Below are 24,415 nucleotides of genomic sequence, written 5' to 3' on the forward strand. Positions count from 1 at the left end.
AAAGAGCAGAATTTCTTTCGCATTCATTTCTTGCATCTTTTTCAGAGATTTTTTTTTTAATGCATGGAACTGCTTATGTTTGAATCTGTTATTGGATGTAAGGCTTAAGGCGAAACAGAAACATTTTTCTGAACTAAAATGAAACCTAAATTCTATCTGAAATTGTATGAAAAAAATTCCAACTTTTTAAACAAAGGCTTTAAAAGGTTCAAATCAGATCCATAGCATCATTCTATTTTGATGTTATTCCTTTTATTTTCATGAATATAACATTTCTACACCAAAACAGTTTCTGAACAAAAGTGGACCTGTCTCGAAGCCTACTGATGTTTGGCTGTTCAATTGTCATTTCAGGTGTTTTCAAAAAGGTCTGTCCCTCCCTTTCCTCTTCCTTTGTTCCTTTTCCTTCCCTTTTGAGAAATGTGGAACCTCCAGACTGAAAAGATATTTTATCAAAAATATCCCCATCTGTGTTTCCCTGACACAGCACATCCAGTCTTCCGCAGGCTTATGCTCCTCTCCAAATATGAGAGAGTTACTTATGGCCCTGCGGTCAGACACCAGTAAATTAAACAACCTTGGTAATAAATTAGGTATCTTCTCATTATAAATTAGGAGGTAGGATGAGGATGTGGCCCCTCTCCTCTGGTGGTCCTTGGTGGTGGTTAGCTGACCACTCCTGTCACCTGCAAGAACTGTGCAGTGCTGGAAGGCAGAGCCCGGCAGACCAGCAGCTCAGAGCCCACTGCTAAAGCACATCTTGGGATATTCCTGTTCCTTGCCTCAGTTTTCCAAAAGTTTAATTTACAATGGGTGCTTGCTTAGCAGTGTTAGTAAAAATAGGAAATGATGGCCAGGAAAATGCAGGAGCACAAATAAGGCACTTCTTTCCTGGTTTACAGCAGACACCTGGCTGCCTGCCAGTCCCCACTACGGGGTTATGCAAATGCATTTACTCTTCTTTATCGGTAGCCAAAATACCCTCAGTGTTGTAAAGCAGCATCTGTAAGATCGGGCCTGCTCTTCAGAAGAATGGCAGCAAATCTGCTGCACAACAAAACGAGGAGGACACTAGCAGGGGATGCTTAAAGGGAGTCATTGTCAGGAGTATTTGGTATCTGTGACACTCCAGCCCCGGAACTAAACACGGATTGGATTTTGGGCTAGATTTTTAGCTTTGAATTTTAGGTCCAAAAGGAGAAAGGAAAAGTTTTTGAGTGTCTGGATGCTGTAACATGACATGACCTTTTCTTCTCTACTCAATCAATGGGCTTTGCTCTTGCATTTAGAGCAAGAGCAAACGATGGGTCAGGCCCAGCTCTGCAGTAAATCTGAGAAAAGCTCAGCAGAAAAAGACTGTCAGGAGGTGGCTAATGGAGCTGTACACTCCCAAAAAGGGGGTTAGATCAGAAAAAAAACCCAAAAAGGAACAAGAAAGAAGACAGCTCGATCAGGGATAGTCACCAAAACTAAAGCTCTCAGCACTCTCTGCACTGTCATCCAGAAATTCTGTGTGTAACACAGGAAACATTTATAGAAAGTTTCCATTTCCATTCTTAGAGCAAACACAGCAGTGAGTGTGTGAGGGCAGAGCAAGTGAAATTCTAACAAAATCAGGATCCCGCGCCCAGAGCCTCTGATAAGGAGTGAGATACAAGAGGCAGGAGAAAGCTAACAAATGTTAACAGATAAACCTACTGCTGGTCACACTGTGGAATAAATCACAAATGACTCCATTGAAGTCAAGCAGCTACATAAGCATAACATCTGTATATTTAGAATCAGCATATATTAAGAGACAAGTAATAACGTCAAGATGTTAGAAACTGCTGGAACATTTCACAAAGCCTGACTTTCTTCCAACTGATAAAAAAATACTCCATGCTTGCCTATGGGTGTAATAGAAGTAGGTAAGAAAAAAGGTTACAATTCGTATTTTCACCTCAGTCTGTGTGCAAAAACACTGCAGAAATTAACAGGGGTAGAGAACTGGATGTAAAATAACCCCTTCTCTCTGCCATTTGAGTTTGTAGAGGCACCAGGAGCTATGGATTACTGAGAAACAGATTGATTTCTGCAAAATTCAAGAGCAGGATTTTTCAAGAACTTCTAATTTCCTTGAAAAACTGAACACAGTAAGATCTCCAGAAATTCTGACTTTCTCAGAAGTTAATCAGTTTATCAGTCATCTGTAGCTACTGGCACCTACCCAAATCCAACCTGAAGTCAAACAGCAGAACTCAGCTTAAATTTAAATGTGAGAAATAGAAAGAATAAATCTTTCCATTATTTGCTGCACATTACCGTAACCTCCACATTCAGGAAATTACAGGAATGCAACCTATATAGACAAAGAGAAATCATTAGATAAAACATTAGATAAGTTCAGCAATCAACAACCACTACCAAAGGCAGGCGTGCCAGTCACCTGCCCTGAACCAGCACCCGAGAGTTATACCAGACAGGAAGGCTCCTCAATAAGGATGACAATCCCAGGTTTACTCACTGATTTCTTTCCAAAATATACCTTCTAGCATATTCACAAGGCCAAATTTTTCAGACTTATTTTATCCTGTATTGATTTGTAAGAATGAAGGAGCTTAAGCTGACGCAATCTTAGCCTCTTATACCAAATATATGCAGTACATGACTGAGAATGAAACCACTCTCTCCCACAGCCAAGGCCCAGCAACAGCACAAAGTGATATATAATTCCATCTCCTCAAAACAACAACAAAAGACCCGGAAGAGAATTATTAAAAGCATTAAATTAATTTAAACAGTCGCAAATCGTAGAAGAATGCAAAATCTTCAACATATGCTAGAAAGGAATTAAATAAAAGAAAAAGGTTCATTGAAAAAACCCATAGAAAATTCCATTTAAAACTCAAGAACGGGACTCATTCACTGTCACATGTGGTGTTGCCAGGCAGAGCCAGCGCTCCATCACAGAACTCCAGTGGGGCTGACAGGAGCAGGAATCACCCTTACCTCAGCGCGGCGTGTTTTCCATCGCTCCTTACACACCTGACCTGCCTGGTCTGGTAGCCAATCTCCACCTCCCCGGCATGGCGGTGGGGATGAGCGCCGGCAAGTCCAGATGTGCTTCGCTCTCCAGAGTCCGACCCCAAATCCAGCATAGTCCTCTCGGCCAGCTGCACGTCTTTAGGATGGGGCAGCCGGCATTCGCCCCACGGGCCCACGCGGAGGCTGTAGGCGTGCTCCTCCTCGCCGAGGGGACAGGCGGGAGCCTCGCAGGCTCTGGATTCCGTCAGGTTGGGGCACGGGGCACCGCCGTAGAGCGGAGGAGCGATGACGGCCCGCGCCCGGTGCTGCAGCCTGCCCGCGCAGGCCGCGCCGCACGGGGACCAGCCGGAGAACTGGGACACGACGCAGTCCCGCGGGCAGGGCACCAGGCAGGCCTGCTCAGCGGGCGGCTGCGGGCTGAAATACTCACAGATCTCGCTGGACACCGCCGTCCCGTTCAGCTTCTGCAGGCAGCGGACGCTGCGGCGCTGCAGCCCGTGCTGTGCGGTGACACAAATCTCGGCTCCCGCCTCAGCGCCCGCAGCCGAGACGAGCCCGCACCTGTCCCATCCCGAAACCTCCCACTCGAACAGCTCCAGGTGCCAGTCGCAGACTTTAAAGCACCTCCGCTGGCTCTCGGGTTTGTCCTGCTGGTCGCAGTTGGCGTGGAACGTGGTCCAGCCCTCGGCGTGGGTGCACCAGACGGCCCGGCTGCGAAGGCCCCCCGAGCCGCAGTCCCCGACGCAGCGGCCCCAGTGACCTGCAAGAGAGGGGCTGGTGAGAAGCGCCGTGCAGGGATCCGGCCTGACCCCACACAACATCGGACAATCGCAAAACATAAAGTCACAACGGCTTGGTTGGAAGGGACCATAAAGCTCTTCTCATTCCATCCCGCTGCCCTGGGCAGGGACACCTTCCACTGTCCCAGGTTGCTCCAAGCCCCGTCCAACCTGGCCTTGCACACTTGCAGGGATCCAGGGGCAGCCACAGCTTCTCTGGGCACCCTGTACCAGGGCCTCCCCACCCTCTGATTAAAGAATTTCTTCCTAACATCTCACCTAAATCTTGCCTCTTTTAATTTAAATATCTTCCCCCTTCTCCCATCCCTGTCTGCCCGTGTTAAAATATATAAATCATATATAAAATATAAGCCATATCCTGCATGTATGAAAAAGCAAATAACTACCAGCTGGTCCCTAAAATTGGTTAAATGCTTCCTAAAGTCTGCGAGTTGCTTCTCCCCGTGTACTCACATCACTGAATCACTTGGAGAAATTTGGGGAAAAAAGAAAATGCCTCAGAGTGCTACAAATTAAAGGCAAGCCTTTAATTTCTGGAGCAGTAAAATTCATCCCAAATGAATATTTAATTTCATTTGTACAAATTAATATAAAAATGATCATAAAAGAACAATCATCTAACAGGAAAAGGAAGTCAAGTTAGATAAGAGGAAAACAGTCTTAATAGAGCAATTAGTCAACAGAATAAACTGCACTGGGAAGCAGCAGAATCATCATCCAAAGGGATAAAACAATGAGGATAAATACATGAAAATAATCACCCTCAAAGTACACCGAGTAAATCGTTTCCACTTGCAGCATGTGGTACTATGAGAGGTGGCAAAGAAATTAAACCAAAATAAAACCCAGCAATGTCATTTTCAGTTCTGGAGCACATGAACATACATATGTAATTGTATGAATCTTACTTGAGGATTTGCAAGTGAAAGCAATCAGACAAAGCTAAATAGAACGATTTGTCTGTGAAAATAAAAATCCACCAAATCAATAAAATATTGAGGGCTATAAAGTACAAAATTGCTGGCAAACTGAGGAGCAAAGGTAGAGAAAAGCACTCAGGCCGAATCTTAACTATTAAAGGGATTTTGATGATCATCTCAAGGGGGTGTTATCTCATTCCTAAGTTTAAAAACTTTCCAATACCTCATAAAAGAGCCATTTTGTTCAGTACAAACATTGCATATATAATTCTTGCCTGCAAATACACTGCAACTGCGCTACCTTTTCTATTTTTTCAAGGCAGAAAATGAACTTGCAACAAATTAGTCGATTTATATTAAGCAATGCTACTGCAGTCAATTTATTTTTTTTTTTTTAAATTGATTTTAAAACTACCGGAATCAATTACATGTTTACTACAAAACCAAACACACACAAAATCCAAAATCAGTCTCATAACAATTTTAATCCCAGGTGTTTTGTTCAGGCAATGGCGGTTTCGCTGGCAATCCCTTTGTTCTTTCTCTGTGAATAGAGGAGTTGATCTTTCAGGGACAGGGGCTTGACATTGTGTAATGAAAAATGAAAATAAATAAGTAAAATAAATAAATAAATAAATAATAGATAAATAAATAAATACATACGTACATACATACATAAGAAAATAATCCTGATTTTTTTATTTTTGCAAAAGGAGGGAAAGCAGACAGGAACTGGATATAACTAAACTTCTTTTCCAATAGATGCCATGTTCCTCCTGCCCCATCCTCCAGGCCAGGGCTGCAGCTCTGCCCTCAGTCAGGCACCTTCTGCAGTGGTGGACAGGCTGGGGCGAGAGGGCACTGCAGAGTCCTCGAGGTTTAGCCAGCTCCAGCTTTTGCTGAATCCCTCAGGCTATGTGAAAAAAATCTTTGTCCTTTTTATGCCTCTGTTTCACACCAAAAGACATCAGCCCAAGGTAAGGACTCAGTCATGACAGATATCTTGAATGGGAAAAGGCAGCATCAAACTCTAGTGTGTTCTACAAGCTGTCCTACACTAATGACAGGCTTTTAACAGAATCCAGTGTGCTTAAAAACTAAGTAAAAAAAAAAAAGAATTAATCTTTAAATATGCTTTTGAAGTTCAGTTACAGGGAAGAGGTCCATTGACAACTTAAACATTCATCCTTGGTACTTCACCTTGATCTAGCAGAATATTCTTTTCTAATGCCACCAAGATTTGAAACCAGACATCAGATTATGTAAATACTGTCATCTAAAATATAATAGTCAAAATTCAGACCTCAAGTCCTGGGTGGCTTCTTATTAATAGTGAAAAGTAACAATGATTAATCATCACAACATAATTGTATCATGAACTTATTTATTTTTGTGCAGCACTTCACTGCAAAGGCAGTTTAGTTTTTTGAGATGTGGAAGTTTCCATACAGGAGAAGTTTCATTTTCACCAGTTTTATTTAAAGAAAAACCTAAAACCAAAAATTATTTCTCTTTAGCATTGAACAGTTGAAACACATTAGGCTAATCAAGGATTTTCCATTTCTTGAGCTAGTGAATTGCATTAAAAGTAGCATTAAACCCCCCACCATGGAGGAATGCCAAGCAGTTGTAGCAGAGGAAACCACTCATCAACCTCACCACTGCTCTTTCCCTTCTGCACAGAACTCATCTCTTTAGTACATTTTATACACTCCTGGGTGCTGCTCCCAGCATGAGCAGCAGAATGACCACTCCTCACATTAACAGGATAGAGAGACACTCTGCTGATGTCAGAAGCAAGAATTGGCCACAATTTAAAGTCAGATGTGAATTTAGAATGAAAAATTACCAAAAAAAAAAAAAAACCAAAAAAAAACCCCAAAAAACAAAACAAGCGTGAACTTGTAAGTAATTACACTGTCATTAGACACATTACAATTTGCAATTATTCCCTGGCAAACATAAAAACAGAGCCTGCTCTTGGCAAACCAGAAAAAGAAGCATAAAAAATATAATCAAAAATCAGATGCAAAACCCATTACTATAGATTTCTTTCACTTCCTGACAATCTCCTCAGGATGTGGCAGTAAACTTATCCTCAATATTTCACTGCTTAGTTAAATACCCTTTTCAGTAGCTTAAATGAGGAGAAAGTTGTAAATACTTCCTAGTCAATAGTCCACTTTGTAATTAGAATTTAATTATTTTTAGTTGGCTCGTATTAAATTTACACTTTTCTCAAAATATATCTGAGTCAATTAACAGAAACATCTCAGCACAATGTGAATTATAATATTAACTGTGTTATAAACCCACTGGAACTGAGGCATCAGAAGCCTGAACTTCAGAAACATGCTTTACAACTCCCCATCTAGAACTGAAAGGCCACTGGTAATTAAAGAAGACTAAATAAAAGGAAATTAATTTCACAGTGATCTGTCTATAGAAAGTACAATAATATGAAGATAAAGGATTGATAGTCTGTCTCCTATGTATTGTAACCTAATCAGATACTAGATGGATGTTTGATCTCATCACAGCAGGACACAGATGGGAGAAACAGACTGTGGATGTACATGGAAACGCAGAGGCTCCGAACTGGGTGTAAGAAAAACCTCACTGCTGTGAAATAACCCTGGGCACAGGCTGCCCCAAAGTCCAACAATACCTCCGTGGAGGTTTCCGAGATCTGAATGAACAATCCCTGAGAAACCTGGTGTGCATTCAGTGCTGAATCTGCTCTGTGACGAGGTTCAATCGGATGACCTCCTGTGGTCCTTTTCAACCTGGGTTTCTCTATGTTGGAGCATCTAACTGAGAGCAAGGCTTTCTCCAGCAGGATGCCAAAAAAAAAAGTTTCTCACTAATAAGTACCACTGAGATCTGCAAAGTACCAGTAAACATACAGCAGCATGAATAAATCCATTAGATCCATTAGTCAACCAAGCCATAGAGAAGTTTAACCAAACCACTATTTCCAAAAATAAGAAGTGAAGCAAAACTTGCTGGGCTCACACAAAAATCGTAACAGACAGTCAAGGTGTCTTTGTTTATGAACAGCTGTGAACAAAGACATCTCTCTGTTTCTTCCAGGGCATCTGTAACACTACAAGCAAAGACATGAAAGGGTTTAATAAGTCAAGGCAATCTATTAAAGCAAAATTACACATTGTTCTGATTCTCATCTTTTATCAGCCAGAAAGAGCTGTGCTATCACCCCATACAACTTCTCTAACCCCTTTCAAAACATGCAATAACAGAGCAACTGGAGTTTATTTGATGCACTGTGCACTGATTTGTTTTTCCTGCCTGCAAGACCTACCTACAACTGCACCATAATTGTGTCTGAAAGGATGCAGTGACATCTGCTCTCTGACACACAGGTCACACACACATAAGGCAAGCAGGCTATACAGACCATAATTACACTTTACAGACAAAATAAAACACCACTGAACACCAAACTCAGAAGAGGAATCCTAATAAGAGCTGCTTAGCAAGTATGCTATTGCTTCGTAAGAATTGCTAGAATAATTATGCTCTGTTTATTGTGACATTTTAGCTTAATTGAAACCATTTCACCATCGGAGAATTCATTCAATAATAAGCATCTCCCACAATGACTCTGTCCCTGATTCTATGCTCTGATTTGCAAACATAGCAGAAGATGAGCAATCAGTAAAATAGAATATTGTGTTAGTAATTTTTATCAGATAATAGATATGCTCCAGTGAAGGAACTGAAAAAATTAACAGACAACCATTGGAATAGTCCTATTTTCTAGCCATTTTACCTTCTCTTTCAGTTTAAGTATCAAATTTAGGAGCAACTGTTCAAGACCTTAACAACTTGCTTTTGAACAGAATCTTCTAATTCTTATCCTTCATAACAAAGATGAACAACTTCATTTACTGAGGAGTAACTCCACCAGATGTGACGTAACTCCTCAAAATCCCTGCAGCATCCACTTTAATTGAATACTTCTGCTTGAAATGTCCCAGAACCCCTCTGAATGTCATCCTTTCACCAAAGCATGGTTATGGGAAGGGCAAAGCTCCAACTGAGCCCGTGAATTCTGAGAACAGGTAACAACTGACTCAGAGAACACGAGCCTTATTCCTAATGCCACTGCAACTAATTAATCTTCACTATTAGTAAGAGACAAAAAATAAATTCCACTGAATACATTTCATTAGAAAAACTGGTTGTTTTGTGAGGTTTTATGAGATTTATGTAATTTTAATGTGATTTTATGAAAATTATGCATGTTTTATGATATTAGGACATATATTTATTTCTCATATGCCAAAGCTGTTGCAGATCATACAAACTACAACATAGTTCCTCACCAATATTTTTTTTCTTGGCACAATATGCAGGCACTGTGGTTCTTGGCACATTATGCCAAGAAAAGTAATTCTAAAGATTTAGATAAGGATCCTACAGCCTCATCTTTACTTGCAGACTAAACAGGCTAAAATATCTGAAGTCTAGGACACATCTGGGATGTTTCAGTGTTTTATAATACAGAGTAATGTTAGTATAGCTATAGTTGGCTGAACTGCCCATTCCCTTGCTTTCTAAAAGAGCCCTCCTGTCTCCTTGCCCTGCATCTACTGCCACATCTCAGCCAAAATACAGATTATTTTCCTTGCCTAGTCTTAACTGTCTCAATTATTTTCCTATTTATTATTAACAGCAATTCATTAAATCCTTTTGTGCTATCATCTGTATGAAGAATTCTATACAAAAGACTATTGTTCTATTTGCAGTGTCACACAGGGCATAAAAAATTCCTCTGATTCCTGGGATTAATTTTAAATACCTGCAGCACTTTTTTAAACTTTCATGACCTACACAAATGAGCAATTCAGCAGCTTAGTTATTCATCTTATTTCAGATCTGAATAAATGTGAAATTTACTGACTTAAGCCATGCAGCAGTTTGTTCCAATTTTACATTTCAGGTTTTTCCCTTATTATCCATACGCTGCAAGACACACTTCAGCAAGAAAGACATTCTGCAGCAGAATGTAATGAACACTGCTGTTTATGAAAATACAGAGATTTACTAACCCCTTGGCACTGGAAGGCAGGACTTCCCAATATTAAGAACTAATGTAAACAGTATTAGCTGAGCTACTCAATCATGTGCCCACACCCCAGAGACAGCCCAGGGAAAAATATTCTTTCCTTTCAACTCTCAATTAAAAAACAGAAAAATAAAAAATACCCCCACACATTCCAAAACATTTCTGTCATATTCATTCAACACATTTTGAGGGTCTGTGAGAACTGATTTCTGGCCTTGACAGCGCTGGATATTAGGAGATGAGACCATAATATATATAAGCTTATGTATTGAAAAACAAAAAGAATAAATAGATCTTACCAGCAGACTACAGCTCTAAATTGTTTACTGCATATGAGATTAAAACCACCTCAGTACTGGATTATAAATAGCTATAATCAAACTCTGGCCTTTTTGGAATTCCAAACATCTATGGAAACCAATTCTTTTTAAAACGTAATAGCCTTTGTAAGGTGTTTGTAAATGTAACCTTAAGAGCAAAAGAAATGTTTCTTCAGTCACTCCATCCTGACTCTGGGGTTTGTAATCCCCAACAGGAACTGTTATTTCTCTCTCAGTGGAAAAAGAAACAAACAAAAAACAAACCAAAACCCGAATTGGCACAAGACAGGTTACACAGCACCTCCTGTAACGCAAACCCCTGGTACCAGTGGGGGCCAAGGGGAAATCGTGGGCATTGCTGGACACCCCATTCAGCAGCACCTTCTTCTGAGCCCCCAGTTCTACTTAAATGTTTTCTCCAGTCCACAGGAAATCTCAGATCCCTTCAGGCACAATGAAACAAGAAGCTGAGGAGGTCCACTCTGATATTTGCAGGGAAGTAGAAGGAAGAAGGAGATATTTGTGAATGGGGTTATTTCTTACTTGGCTCCAGGAACTGGGCAATTCTGAAGTCTCTCCAGTTGGATACAGCTCCTTGCACCACTGCTTTCATACCAGCAAGCTTCACATAAAGTTTTTTTCTGCTTTTCCCACACACTGCCTTCCCCTTGCTGCCCTTCACATAGGCAGTCACTCAGATATTTCTCAAGCATGCAAAGCCTAGGTTTCACCCCATGTCCATGTTCTGCTAACAGCCCAGCTGGGATGCTCTGGAGAGTCCACCTCATCAGCATCTGCACAAGGAACCACCACGCAAACACCACCAAGATCATGAAACCACAGAATGGCTTGGGTTGGAAGGGACCATAAACATCATCTCATTCCAATTTCCTCCCTGGACACTTCCCACTAGGCCAGGTAATGTGGGAAGACCCCATGAAGCCAGTGAAGATTGGCACTCAGGGCCCCTGAGGGAACCACAATAAGAAACTTTCTGTCAAAGGACCACCGCTCTGAGACAAGGCCTTGGTGGGGCAGCTGGGGGGAGGCACTGGCAGCAGTTCAACATCTGCTTATTCGAGCTCCAAGACACACAGAGAATTCTTATTTTAGTTCTGTAATAATTCATTACCCAGCAAACACCAAAGATAGAGCCCAACCCCTCTTCCAAATTGTGACAACTGCAGTTTCTAATTTTCTTACTCTTTCATGAAGCTTAAATTATGTTTGTTCATTGAAATAACAGCAAAATTTAAAAAACTGTTTCAGAGAAAAAAGTTGTGAAATAATACGGCAATCTGCACACCTGCAAAACCTTTCTGAAGTATCCAAATTTACTTCACAAGCACATTATCACAGAAATACATGCATCCCCCTCCAGACATCATTTTAAGGGAGAACTATAATTTTTCTGCTCAGCTTCATCCTATTTCCAGCTTACATATTTTATAACCCACCGCAGCCCAGAAGCCCACATACATTTTCAGCTACCACAGCGATCAATACACCATGGTAAAGGAATCAAAATCCAGAGTTGCATGTGGAGGTGCTACCAAGTCTGGCTGGGGTGAAACAGAGGAGCTGCTTTACCTGTTCCTCTGCCTCCTGCAGAGCTGATGTGCCTACAGATGTGTCCTCCTGGGGAAGTCCTCCAGGTGGGACCTCCACTTGGAGCAGCCTCTTGCTCTGGAGCAGAAGTGGGGCTGCCCACAGCGCTTGGAAGAGAAAAGGTAAATCACAGACATCATGTACTTTTACAGAAATACCTTCTCAACCATATCGGCCACTCATTATTTCTAATAAACATTACAGAAGAGCTGTAGAATGGGCAGGAGCCCCATGGAGCCCAACTGCTGCTAATTAGTATTTCTGCAAAGATGGAGAACACCCATAATAACAATTCCCTGGCAACAGCATAATTAATTCATGTGAAAGTACTGTTTTTAAACATGTGCATTATCAATTCTATAAAAACTGGACAGAGGTTATTGTAGGACTCTACAAACTGCTTTTACTGGGCATTTTCACTTTATTTACAGTCCATATTTAATTTTCCCCTTTCAATTATTAATAATTAAATTTCCATTTACTCTAGACACTCCATATTCTCGAGGAAAAGTGTTTTGGAAGAGCACAACTCGCTGTGTTGTGTGCAAATTGCTGTGCAGGAATAAACCAAATGAGAAGCTATGCCAAAATGTGGAATATAAGTGTTCTCCAGCAGTAAATCAATTTCATTGTCCCGCAGACACTGGGAGCACTGGCTGCTGACAGGAGGGTGGCTCAGCAATCTAAGAGGGACAAAGAGCTCCAGTTTCCAGTGCATAGCAGGGTGAAAGGTTTTGAGATGCCAGTGGTTTTCCCTTCAGGGAAGGACAGGCATATAGCACATACTAAAACAAAACAAACAAACAAACCCAAAACAAAAAATAAAGCTAAATCCAGTTCACAAAAGTTCAATTAGGAGGGGGGAAAATAATTAATGTAATGGGAAAGCAAGAACAAAGACAGTAATTTCCTAATTGAAACAACTCCCATCACATCATAAATTCTGCTTCTTGACAGCAGAACAGAATACTAAAATGCTTCAGTTTGCACTCAGGGAACATGACTGCATTGCCTCATTCAGGCTTGCAGGTGTTAAGATAAGAAAAATCTTGGGAATCTTGTGCCAAGAATTACAAAATATAACGAAGCACATCATATCTGGATGAGTATGTGAAGAAAGAAAAATCTCCATCCCATCTGGAGGCAGATTTTGCCAGGCATCATTCCAAATGACTGCACATGCAGGTAAGTGAGAGAAAAATGTGGTCAGATTAAGATCTGAACATCAGGCCAGACTGAGATCCAGGGACTGTATGAAGGGGTTGTATTAAGCCATGAAATTTTCTAATAGTTTTAATTTTAATTTCGTTTATTTCTTTTTCCAGCTGAGATTGATTCCATGGAGCACAAGCCAGTAATGCTCTAAGGATAAACAGAGAAGAGAATGTCATAATTTGGGCCATAAATTGTGTCAGGCCCTTACCAGGAGCCCAAGAGTTGCAAGTCCTGCAAGGTGTTAACCCACAGTCCAGGCTGGGAACAAGCACGTTTAGGGGAAGGGGCAAAGTTTGGGATGCTTTTTTTCAATATCTGCACTTCTGAAATAAAGAAAGCTGAAAGCAGAATATCAGTTCCAGCAAGTTAAAGATGGAAGTGCTCAAACATCAAACATCATAACTGAAGTTATGTCGGGGTCAGCCTTACAACACTGGTAGATCTTCACTAGCTCTTTGGCAGGTGTTTTGCTCACACTATCCTGAATTTATAGTGGTTTTGCATTTCTGAATAGCCTTCATCTATCACTGAAATCCCAACAGATGGACATCTTTACTTACATTTTCACAGCTTCAGCACAAGGGATAAAACCACCTCCTCTGAGATGTTTAAACAGCTGATAATACCTAATCCTGAGGCTGGTTTTGCTAGCGCAGCCCCACATTTCTTTCAAAAACCACTACCAGATGTGGCAGGCAGCATTCAGGTTTTCTGTTTGCTGAGCAGAGATGAACAATTTTGAACCTGGAAATCTGGTCACTGTTGCCATAAAAGATCTCACACCCTGATTTTTTTTTAAATAAAAAAGAATGGTGACATGGGAAAATAGCAGTTACAGATGCACATATGTTGTACATGTATTTCACATCCAAACAAAGGCATCTGCTATCACAACGTTAGCCCACACTTTGCAACTGAAGACTCTTTAGAAACAGACGTTCTTACACATAAGTAATCATTTAACAAGGCCTCAGAAATGCAGCCCTTAATAGATTTAATTAACAGGTTAATGATGTGCATTGCATGCGTGCTCTCAAAAGCAAAGATTTTCACATTAAGCTTGTTTCTGTTTCACAGGAACAGCTTTCTGTAGAATATCTGTGCTATTGTAATTACACATCTGGCACTTCTGCTGCTTTCAATTGCAGAGATATTTACAAACAGTGCTAGTAATTTGCACAAGAGCACCTATCTGTTCTACTGTTTTACACTACAAATAAAGATATTTGCATGAAAATTCAACTGCAAAGAGTCCTCTTTTGTACTCCTGAGTGGTGCTACTGAATATATAAAATGATCATTTAGCCTGCACAATAAATCTAACACACTGATGTCATGACTGCCTGAAATACCTGCATAAACTAAGCCTGCCTGGGATTCACCTTGATATAAAGGGGTTAAGTAAAAATTTTTAGATAATTTTAAATTAAACATCAGCCCTGGTAATCATCTCTGGTCCCCTGTGCCACCACATGGCAAAACTATTTTTAAAAATAATTTCTTGGCGACGTTCATTCATCATCCTCACTATAACTGGGAAATGATCGAAAACCAGGCCAGAATAATGGAAATCCCACATTATCTCTACCAGTGTTGTCAAGATAATGCAGTGGTTATTAATTTAAATACGCCTCAAAGAACTATCACAATTTCAAACACGATTCAAGAAGATAAAAAGCAATTCCTGCCTCAAGCTGCTTTCAGTTCAATTTAGGTCACATTTAGGTTCATCAGATAGCACCTGAAATCCCTCAACATACAAAATATTGACAGAAGATGTTGCTGCCCCAGTGTTTAATCAAAGGAGTGGATGAGCCCAAAGTCCTGACTGAAAGAGATGCTATCAAAGGAATCTTCCAACACCTGCTCCAGCTCAGGAATGGCAGAAGAGATGAGCCAAGACAAATATCCCTTTCCCCTTCATATGTTAAGACACACCTGATTAAGAAAAATCATAAATGATTTAATAAAAGGAAAAGGATATATGTGTGAATGTGCATAAGGTACATAGCTGATGTCAAATATTTAAGTACACACAGACAGACATATAAATACGTGCTGTGAGATATTTATATCCAAATTGTCCCATTTTTCTCGCATTTTGGAATCAATCAGTGTTTTCCTGCTCAGTCTGTATCCAACACACCAGAAGTATGTCTAAAATGTCATGATTATCATACCATGGGGTTCTGAAATGCTGGAACCAGCTCCTAACCCTTCTCACAGGAGATATTTCCAGTGCCTTGGAGGTCATGACGGTGGCTGTGGATACTTCTGAAGATCAGATTATGACAGGCAATGGACAAAACACTGAAATCTGGTAACCTAATTATTCCAAATCCCCTGAGAGTAATGCGGACAGGCAGAATGAGGAGTGTGAGGAAAGGAGCAATAAAAACACTTAGCTAATAATCCTGAACCACAGATTTCAAGTGGCTTTTAGTTTTGCTGTTTTTATATGAGAAAACTGTTTCCATATGAACCAGCTCATTAGCATGCCCCAGCTGGTTCATTAACCAGTACATGAAGATTCAGTATCACCACAAGAAAACAACAAACTGCTAAAGAAAGAAATTCCTTAAGAAACGGCAAGGGCTATCCAGGCTTTTCCAGAAGGAGACACAGCTCTTGGTCTTCTCCCCTGGTTTAAAGAATTGCAAAGTTCAGAGCAGAGTTTGTATAACCATCCACCAGGCACAGGAAACCTGTCTACACCCACAGCAGATGGGGAACACTCAGCTGTAGACAAATCAGACTGGTACTTCTGTGAAATAAGAAAAATTGGCTTTCCCACTAGGGATACTGACATAACTGCTCTTAATTGAGTTTTAATTCCACTAGGAATTCTTTAATTCAATGAAGCCACTTGGAAACAGTATTCTATTATAAATGTCTATTCCTTTCTTATGATTCCCATAATAAACTTTATTCAGAATATTCTGAGGTAAGTAAAGCCAATTTGATTTGGGATCCTTTGAACAGTAAGCCATATATTTTACATATACAAAGAGAAATGACTGGTCAAGTGCAAAAATCAATGAAGAAATGGGAGCTAAGAAAATGAAATCCATATTCATTACATGTTTAAAACATTTACAGTCTGCCCTATATGAAGTTTAGAAATTCAAGATATCATCTTTGAAAATTGATCTTAAATGACTTGTATTCCTTCTGTGATGATGCAGAAAGATTTTTAGCTTCTATTCAATCTTGATACCGCTGCACGTATAGAATGGGTGTTCCAAAAAGTATAAAGAGAAAGCAAAAACACTCTGTATATGGCTAATAATCTGCATGAACTTCAGGTATTTTTAAAACAAACAAAAATTCCAATTTCTTTAAACAATATTTACTGTTCACAGGATGTGGGTTTTTTTAATCCTTTCTTAAAGCTGGTATGCTAAATTTAAACTGTTTCTACTTTAATGCCTTAAGAACAGAGAAGAGGAAAACATCTCCTGACCTCTGAGCTTGGTCACTGTACGACAATGTAGGCTGCATTGTCATAGGTTCTTTTACTTAAAGACCAGCTAGTTTTGTTGTCCCATCACTCTTCCCAAACCATTTCACTGTACCATATTCCCATTCTCCCAGGTATTCTAACTTAAACCAATAAAACACTCTTGACAGGCAAACTAAGCAACTAAATACTCTTCCACATTCATTTTTACTCATGCAAGAACACAGTATTAATGATTACTCAGTCACCATTTCCATTTATCTAAATTTGCCTGGTTATAATAGTTGCTGCCCAAAGAATTTTCCCCTGATAATGACGGATGTGTGATCACACACCATACCCACAGATAGCCTTATCCATTTTCACAAGCCATCAGTTTGCACCAGACTATGAAAGCAGAAGCTTCCCACCATGTGTCCAGAAAACCTCACACCAAACTTTGCAATAAAGAGAGACTAAAATAGTGTATGCCCTCCTACATTGCTCCTCTTGGCCCTTCAGGACAGCTTCCAGCAGGATTCTAGAGAAGAAACCACCAATATGAGCATCGTATTTCTTCTGGGAGAAGACTCCAGATGGTGACAACACACCACCTCCTGAGGGTGACACCCCCAGCCTTAGGATGCATGGGAGCAAGGGAACAGTAACACCAGGAAAGGTGTACAAGGTGGGAACTGTGTAACAACTTTACCTGCATTGCTTTTCTCCCCCATAACGACAAGATCTGGACTAACATTGATGTTCCTCTTACAGCTTCAGCCACAAACCATTAATTAACTGGTTTTATTTATCTCTTCCTCCTTGACCAAGAACAAGAGGAAAAAAATTTGCCTTGCAAAGCTTTGACTCATATTAGAGATGGACTCTCCTTCTCAGTCCATATAGATCTGTGTGTTTTAATTCCTGAAACTGCAGTCCCAAACCCTACCAGGACTGCAATGAATCAGGAACAAGGAATCAGATTCTTCCAGACCAGCCCAGAAAAAGCACTGGTAAACACACAAGTGCCTACTGGAATGTAACAGATTCAAATCCCAAGTCTTGGGAATAAGTAAATTCAGTAAGTAAAATAGAGATGTTTTGCATCAGTCTTTACATTTATTAGGTACTGCAATGTCTTGGAAAAACAAGTCACTATGGCTCCCTGACTACAAGGTTCAGAGTCTTGCGTATTGCAACAGACCTTAATCTTTTCAAATAATTCATTTCATTTCACATGTAATAGCTGAAGAACACTATGCATAACAAAGAGACTTTTGATAGAAAATTATTTAATTTTTTTTTAAATACCAACTAATCAAAACATTTTATAAATTCTTCTTTAGATTAGGGATGTGCTAAAGCCCTTCTCAAGTTTCCTAAGTGAATAAACCTATCCATAGCAACAAGTCTGTAGGGCTTTCTATATTCATAATTTATGGGAAAAACAGATTTTCCCTATTGAAACTTTGGTGAGGCTTGAAAACACCTTTTTATGGTCACCCTACAAACCCCTCCAAAATCATGCAATTATAATGAAATTGCTCACACAAGCTACATTAAAATATTAACTCAGCATCAAGAATATAGATAAAGGGCATGTAGCAGTAACAACAGCATGTGCCATCAGGCCAACAAGGATTACAGCATTCAACAGCTGGACCATTAGAACAAGACACTGGGTGCCAATCACACTGATAAAAAGTAAGGGGGGTTTACTGATCACCATGCCCCAGGGAGGAGGAAGAACAGCTGCTATTTCCTGCAGAATCCGTCATATTTCCGCTCTTCAGGGAATTCAAGCCCCAGACAAATAAATTGGTTGGGCAGGCACAAGAATTCAGTTTTTCCAGTCTATTTTTGCGTATGTGTTTGCCAGCTCAAGGAGAAAAACACTTTTACAGCAAGACTAAATATCTGTCCCTGCAACATCCATGTTCTTCACTGGGGGTTTGCAGTGTCAGCACCAGCAGACACTTGACAGAAGCATCCATGGCATCATCATCTTCCAAAGGGAAACAGGGGCAACCTGGTCTCTGTAATTCTATTATTCAATTTGAGGTGAGCAGAGTCTGCATTCCTACTCTGTTTTTCATTTAACTGTCCTACATGCTGAACTAATTGCTAAGTTTCATTGATGAACTTCAGTTTCCCAAGAAACATTTTACAGTAACTTCTTTGAATTTCCAAATGGGTATCAGGCTGTTATATAATTTCTTTTAAGAAGTCACAGGAAAGAATTCCGTATCGACTCAGACTCGCTTCCCACTGATGCCTAATCCATATTGCAATAATAATGTAAATTATCTCTGAGGAGTGGTTAGCCGTTGTGGTCAGATCACATTGCAGGCAGACAAGCTCAACCAATACATAAACTGTGAGGGAGAATGGCAAATGTGCTGATTATGTAAATGGAATTGTTTGAAGTCAAAGATGCGGGCCTGTATTTCACTGATAAAATGTGTAAAATAGGAAAAAAACACTGTGTAAGCAATTAAATTTAACTTTCTAATCAATAAAAGGCAAACTGGGACCTAAATCCACTTTATGGGATTTAGGAATCAAAGTCTTCCTGCAACTCAAAGACAGCTGTGATGCCCATTTGACTAGAGGGGAACTTACTGTAAGACAAAAATGTCACATTCTATCTTGATACCACACACAAGAGAGTCATGTGTCATTAGATTAAGATAATTTGGTCTAATGATGCTCCTGATCTTTAGCTCTGGCTGGCATGCTTTGTAAATAAAGCTGTAGTCTCTACACTTTTGATGGCAGCATCTCACAGGAGTTTGACAGATGAGCACACCTGTCCTTGGTAACGCTTTGGATTCTTTTGTAGGTCCAGTATATTTCCGAGGACTCCAGAGGCAGGAAACATATTGTGCCTTTAAACTTGCACTTCATTTCAGATATTTCCATGTTGGCAGGACTCAGGTTGGTGCCAACGTGCCCAGAGCTGCAAAGCATCGATTCTCCCACCCTGTCCTGTGAGGAGGCCACAAAAAAACCAAACGTGGTGGCCCAACACAGTCAGAACACAGCTTTGATGTCACTGCTGGCTGCCAAATACAGAGTCCACTTCATTCTTCTTTCTCTCCTGATTCATTCATTTCATACAATCATAGAATAGTTTGGGTTGGAAGGATTTTAAAGACCATCATTCCAACCCCTGCCATGGGCAGGGACACTTTCCACTAGATCAGGTTGCTCCAACCTGGCCTAAAACACTTCCAGGGACATCCATAACTTCTCTGGCAACCTGTCCCAGTCCTCACCACCCTCACAGGGCAGAAATCTCATTTCCCTATGTTGCCACTGAAACACAGCACAATCTGCCACCAAACATGACCTCCTCCACTTCACAGAACTCAAAAAATTCAGCAGTTTCTACAGACCCTGCTTATGCCAAGTTTCTTCTTTACCGTTACCTATGAATTGCTGTTCTGTATTTTACCTGCCATGAACTGCAGCTTTATCCATTTCTCTGCTTTGTAAAGCACTGTGCAGGGTCAGTCTTACTGAAACAACAAATACCCTTACAAGTGACATTTCCACATATGAAAAACAGCTGGAACTACATGGAACACATGCATATAAACACACTCAGAGGTGTCTTTTGATGCAGGAAGAACTGAAAGAGACATTTACAACACACAGTTGGGGCTGCAATGGTCAGGCTTCAGTCTGGAAAGCACCAAACGACCACCATCTGCAAGGCCTCTGATAGTTCACTAATTAATGATCAAGATTGCATTTGCTCCAGCATAATTTTGTGCTTTTATATGGGTATCTTATTTGATTATAATTATCACAGACTGGAGAAGTTTATTAGGGCCAATCATTTCGTAATGCAATTAAAACCCCAGGGGAACAATACAAAGTAATTTTTATTGGTGATGAGAGCTTATAACCAAAAGGGAACCTACTTATTGATCACAATTATTCCAAATTATAAAATTAAAACAAATTGCATGAATTTTCCAATATTTTTTTGTTAATACCAGAGTTAAAACAACCAGTTTGTGTTGAAAGTGGCAGAATGAGCATATCTTTGGGCTCCTTCTGACTCCTCTGCATTCACCACTTTGGGGAAGGGATTATGCAGCCTTTTTCTCCTCCTGCATGAAATCACCCAGTCTCAAAATAGCTCTCTGGGCTATTGCCTCTGCTTCCCAACCCTGTTAACACAACACCTCTAATTCTTTCCCTTCCACAACACTGTGACACTTCCCATTAAAATGAGTCCAAAAACCATTTCTCTACAGCACAAATAATTATTTATTCTTTCACCCAAAGGTATTAACATCGAGATTGGAGGGTAAAAACAATGAGAATTCTCAATGAATGGATTTCATGTACATACACCTTATCCTGTTCTTTTATACATTTTTAGAATACCTCCACCTCAGTGCTGGTAAAACAAATTATTCTCTTTCCCATTCTGTCACTCTCTCTCTATTGTCATCCTAAAGGTGTTCCTTTTCTTTCTGTGCCCAGACAAGAGCCTTTCAGGGTTTAGTATGCTCCTTGCTCCAAGACCTGCTTAAGAAAAGCAATACATAGCACACTGATGGGTGCCACAATGTGATTTATTTCCATTGCACAGTTCCCCACAGTTTCCCCTGAGAGCCCAAGTAATCACTGTGAGAACATCTCATCACTGCCACCGGTTTAGCCCCATTTGCTCCCCCTCAAGAGAGCCTTTTGATTTACCATCTTGCATTTAACTGAGATAATATTATAGTGTGTTCCAAATTCCACTCTAGTATTCTAAAAAATATTCTGTTTTGAGAAATAATGTTTAGCTAGTCAGTCAACACTGGATGGCTGTCTGCACAGCTCTTTCCAGACAATATCAACAACATCCTACTATTCCTTACACCACACTATTTAAACATTTTGTAGTTCTGATGAATGAGACCCAGTATCTGATATGCCATACAAAAACTGGAAACTACCCTAAAAAAAAAGTTTTAAAGAAGGTATTTTACATTTTCTCTTCGCAAAAACTGACCTAAGAAAATAGTCTGTTGAGGAATAAAAGGCAGATCAGGGAAATAACCAGCCAGCATTATCCACATGAATAACCTTTCTCTGGGCAGGTACACCTTCTGCTGGGGCATTTACACCAGGACAGGCTTTCCAGCAGCAGGTACAAGCAGTGGCACCCAGAGCCAGGACACCTTCACTGCCATCAGCCACCTCACAGGAACCAAGGAGAGCCACAGGCACAGCGGGAAAAGGCTGACTTCTATATAAATCAGCTTCCTTTGATTGTACTTAGGAATTACGTAAGAGAAATAGCAGAAGAGCCAGCTGTGACTGGCACTGAACAATTTTTGTAAGTGTGCTTAATAGCACAGAATACAGGCATTTCTTCCTGCGTCAATATTCCACTGCAAAAGCTTTTCTCCTGAGGCTTAGAGAAATCCTTCCTCCTCTAATCCTGTTTTCCAGTGACAACTTAAGAATTGAAATGGCAATAATTTCCCATCTCCAGTGCTAATTCACAAACTGCCAAACCTTTTTTTCCCCTCTGCCGTTCTACTCATCCAGCAGAGCTCCGTCTCCTCACGGAACACGAGTTTCAACTGTTCCGCTCTACCACGGATGGGTAGAGAAGGATGGGGAACCACTTCTTAAATTATACGTTTGCTGATTTTTAATTTGTACTTTTAGGAAAGAATACCAAAATCACCTTGGATCAAGGCCACTTAGCTCAAGGCAGTGATGCTTAAACTCTCCAGCCCCACTGGACACCCAAGACTGGGCACCTGGTGTCCCTGAACAGTAGTTTATAGTCATTTGCAATATACAGAATACCTATTAATTTCAAATACTTATTAAAAAAAAAAAAAAAGTAGTTTCCTCTAATAAATCAGCACTGCCTGTGTTTGTCAATTTATTTGCAGCAGCTCATACGCTCAATGAGCCTTGCACTGGCAGCAGCATCTGGATTAACCACTGTTGTGCTGTTAATCACATTTGTCAATTATGAACTGCAACAATTAGAATGCTGCTTGATCTTTAAACATTTCAGAACTAATAAATTAGCAAGATAGATAGATATATTTATATATATATGAAGAGGTCTAAGAACAGGATACACACTCACTTCAGACTTCAAGTCTCAGATAATTCTGCACAGCAGACACTTTAAGGGCAGATGAAGTACTTTTTCTTTTTAATCTGACTGGTGCCAGTTCTGAAGCAGAATACTATTTCATCCCAAAATGGAACACTGTACAGACTGAGTCAATGCCTGTGAAAGTCACTGGAATGCTTAGATATATTTGTTCTGTATTTTTACAATAAAAAAGAAAAAGAAAATTCTATGTCTGCAGTGTGACTCAGTGTCAATTAGATATTAACACCTCAGGCATTTTCCTTCTGGCTTGATACCCAACTCCACAAATATTAGTTGAAAAGGAAGAGTTTTTCCAAGGCCACATTTGGGCATATCATGTGTTCCCTATGAAATGGAAATCACCTTGTAGCAGTGGCTAGTGTAGAAACAAAAATGAACCAGTGTTTTTGAAGGGTAAAATATTATATTTAAATGTCCTCTATAGGTATTTGGGAATTTGCAGCCACCTACAGCCCTGCAATTTCACTTTTGTTACAGATTTTCTGTGAACTGGTTTAAATGAGAGTGCAGATGGAGGAAGAATCACACATAACTAATTTTTATTGACTAGATGTCAGGACTTAGAGACAAGCCAATGCCAGATACTTGTGATATTTTTGTAAGAACAAAACTGGGAGGATGGGGTGGGTACAAACTTGCACTGACTGGCCATAAAGGGAAGAGCCCTCAATGGTTAATCAAGAGCAATCAGCTTCTCCAGCAGCAAACTGGGAGCACCCAGGTCATGGCCACATGTGGACCTTCTGCCCAAAGAAAATCCTCTTTCACCATACAGACACAGCTGAGCTTAAAGACAGTCTTTACATAAAGCTCTGAATTTTCACACTCTTTCTGTAGGAATATATACATTTAAGTCATCTTGCAAAAAGTATTTTTTAGGTATTACCTCAGAAATCCTTACTTTCAGGAGGCACATCCCATTAATCAGCTGGAGTGTTTTTAAGCCCTAAGAAATAGATGCCAAAATGGTCTGTTGAGCCACAACATGCTGAAGACTGGGCAGGTTCATGGGGATAGATGGGGAAAGACTTAATTCACTACAAGATGGTAAACCAGGTTAAAAAGGAAAAGAAAAAGCATGTACATGCCTTCCATTGTGAACAGCCTTCTGAGCAGAAACCAAGCTGTCAGAGTTCCTCGAAGCTGAGTTTAAATTGTGATTTTCACTTCTGCAATCTTGCCACTAACCATCCACAACAAACATCAAGCTTCTAATTAAATAGCACAGATTTCATCCACAGTTCTGCCCTAGCAGTGCTATTCTCAGTCTCCCTTTGCCCCTCACAAAAAGTCCACTAACATTCAACTGTTTCTATCTTAACTGCCCAATCTTGCAAGAAATATTCTACTAGCAGAGATCAACTGGATGCACCAGTATAGCAAAATCATTGATTCTCCATCTTAAATTGATTCTTTTCTCCTTCATATATATAATCTCTTAAGCCCTACACTCAATATTTTTGCACAGCCTGTAATGTGTTCCTAAGACACTTGCAGCAGCTCCAAACTCATTCCCCGCTCTTCACCATGAAGTGCAGCTCAGTACAGAGGAACAAACACCTCATTAAATGGAGGTGAAAAATTCTGGAGACCCAGGAAAGGAGATCCCACCTGGTCATAGCTGCAGGGGACAGCCTGAAACAGTGAAAACTGTCTCACCAGAAAACTTCAACCATCCACATCTTTTGTTTTTTCATACCCAGCCCCTTAGCTGGAGAAAGTACACATTTACATCTAATCTGAGAAAAACCTAGAAAATATTTATGGCAAAGCAGTACTTTTATTGCTCAACCAAATTTATAGGTATAATAAATAAAGAGATTATACAATATTCAGCCTTATT

At 40.2% G+C, this 24,415-nt stretch overlaps 1 protein-coding gene across 1 annotated transcript in view; it reads right to left on the reverse strand.

Annotated features, from left to right (window-relative positions):
- The window catches only part of THSD7B (thrombospondin type 1 domain containing 7B), a 297,680-nt gene that overhangs the window by 187,630 nt on the left and 85,635 nt on the right, over positions 1-24,415 (reverse strand). The window contains exon 4 of the mRNA XM_005519602.2: positions 2,992-3,787. Within this exon, the coding sequence (XP_005519659.2) occupies positions 2,992-3,787 (796 nt within the window). The remainder of the gene's footprint in view (positions 1-2,991; positions 3,788-24,415) is intronic.

This window comes from Pseudopodoces humilis, chromosome 8 (genome assembly GCF_049639895.1).
Source record: "Pseudopodoces humilis isolate 2021_Gansu_Grassland_sample_001 chromosome 8, ASM4963989v1, whole genome shotgun sequence".
In the NCBI taxonomy this organism is placed as follows: domain Eukaryota; kingdom Metazoa; phylum Chordata; class Aves; order Passeriformes; family Paridae; genus Pseudopodoces; species Pseudopodoces humilis.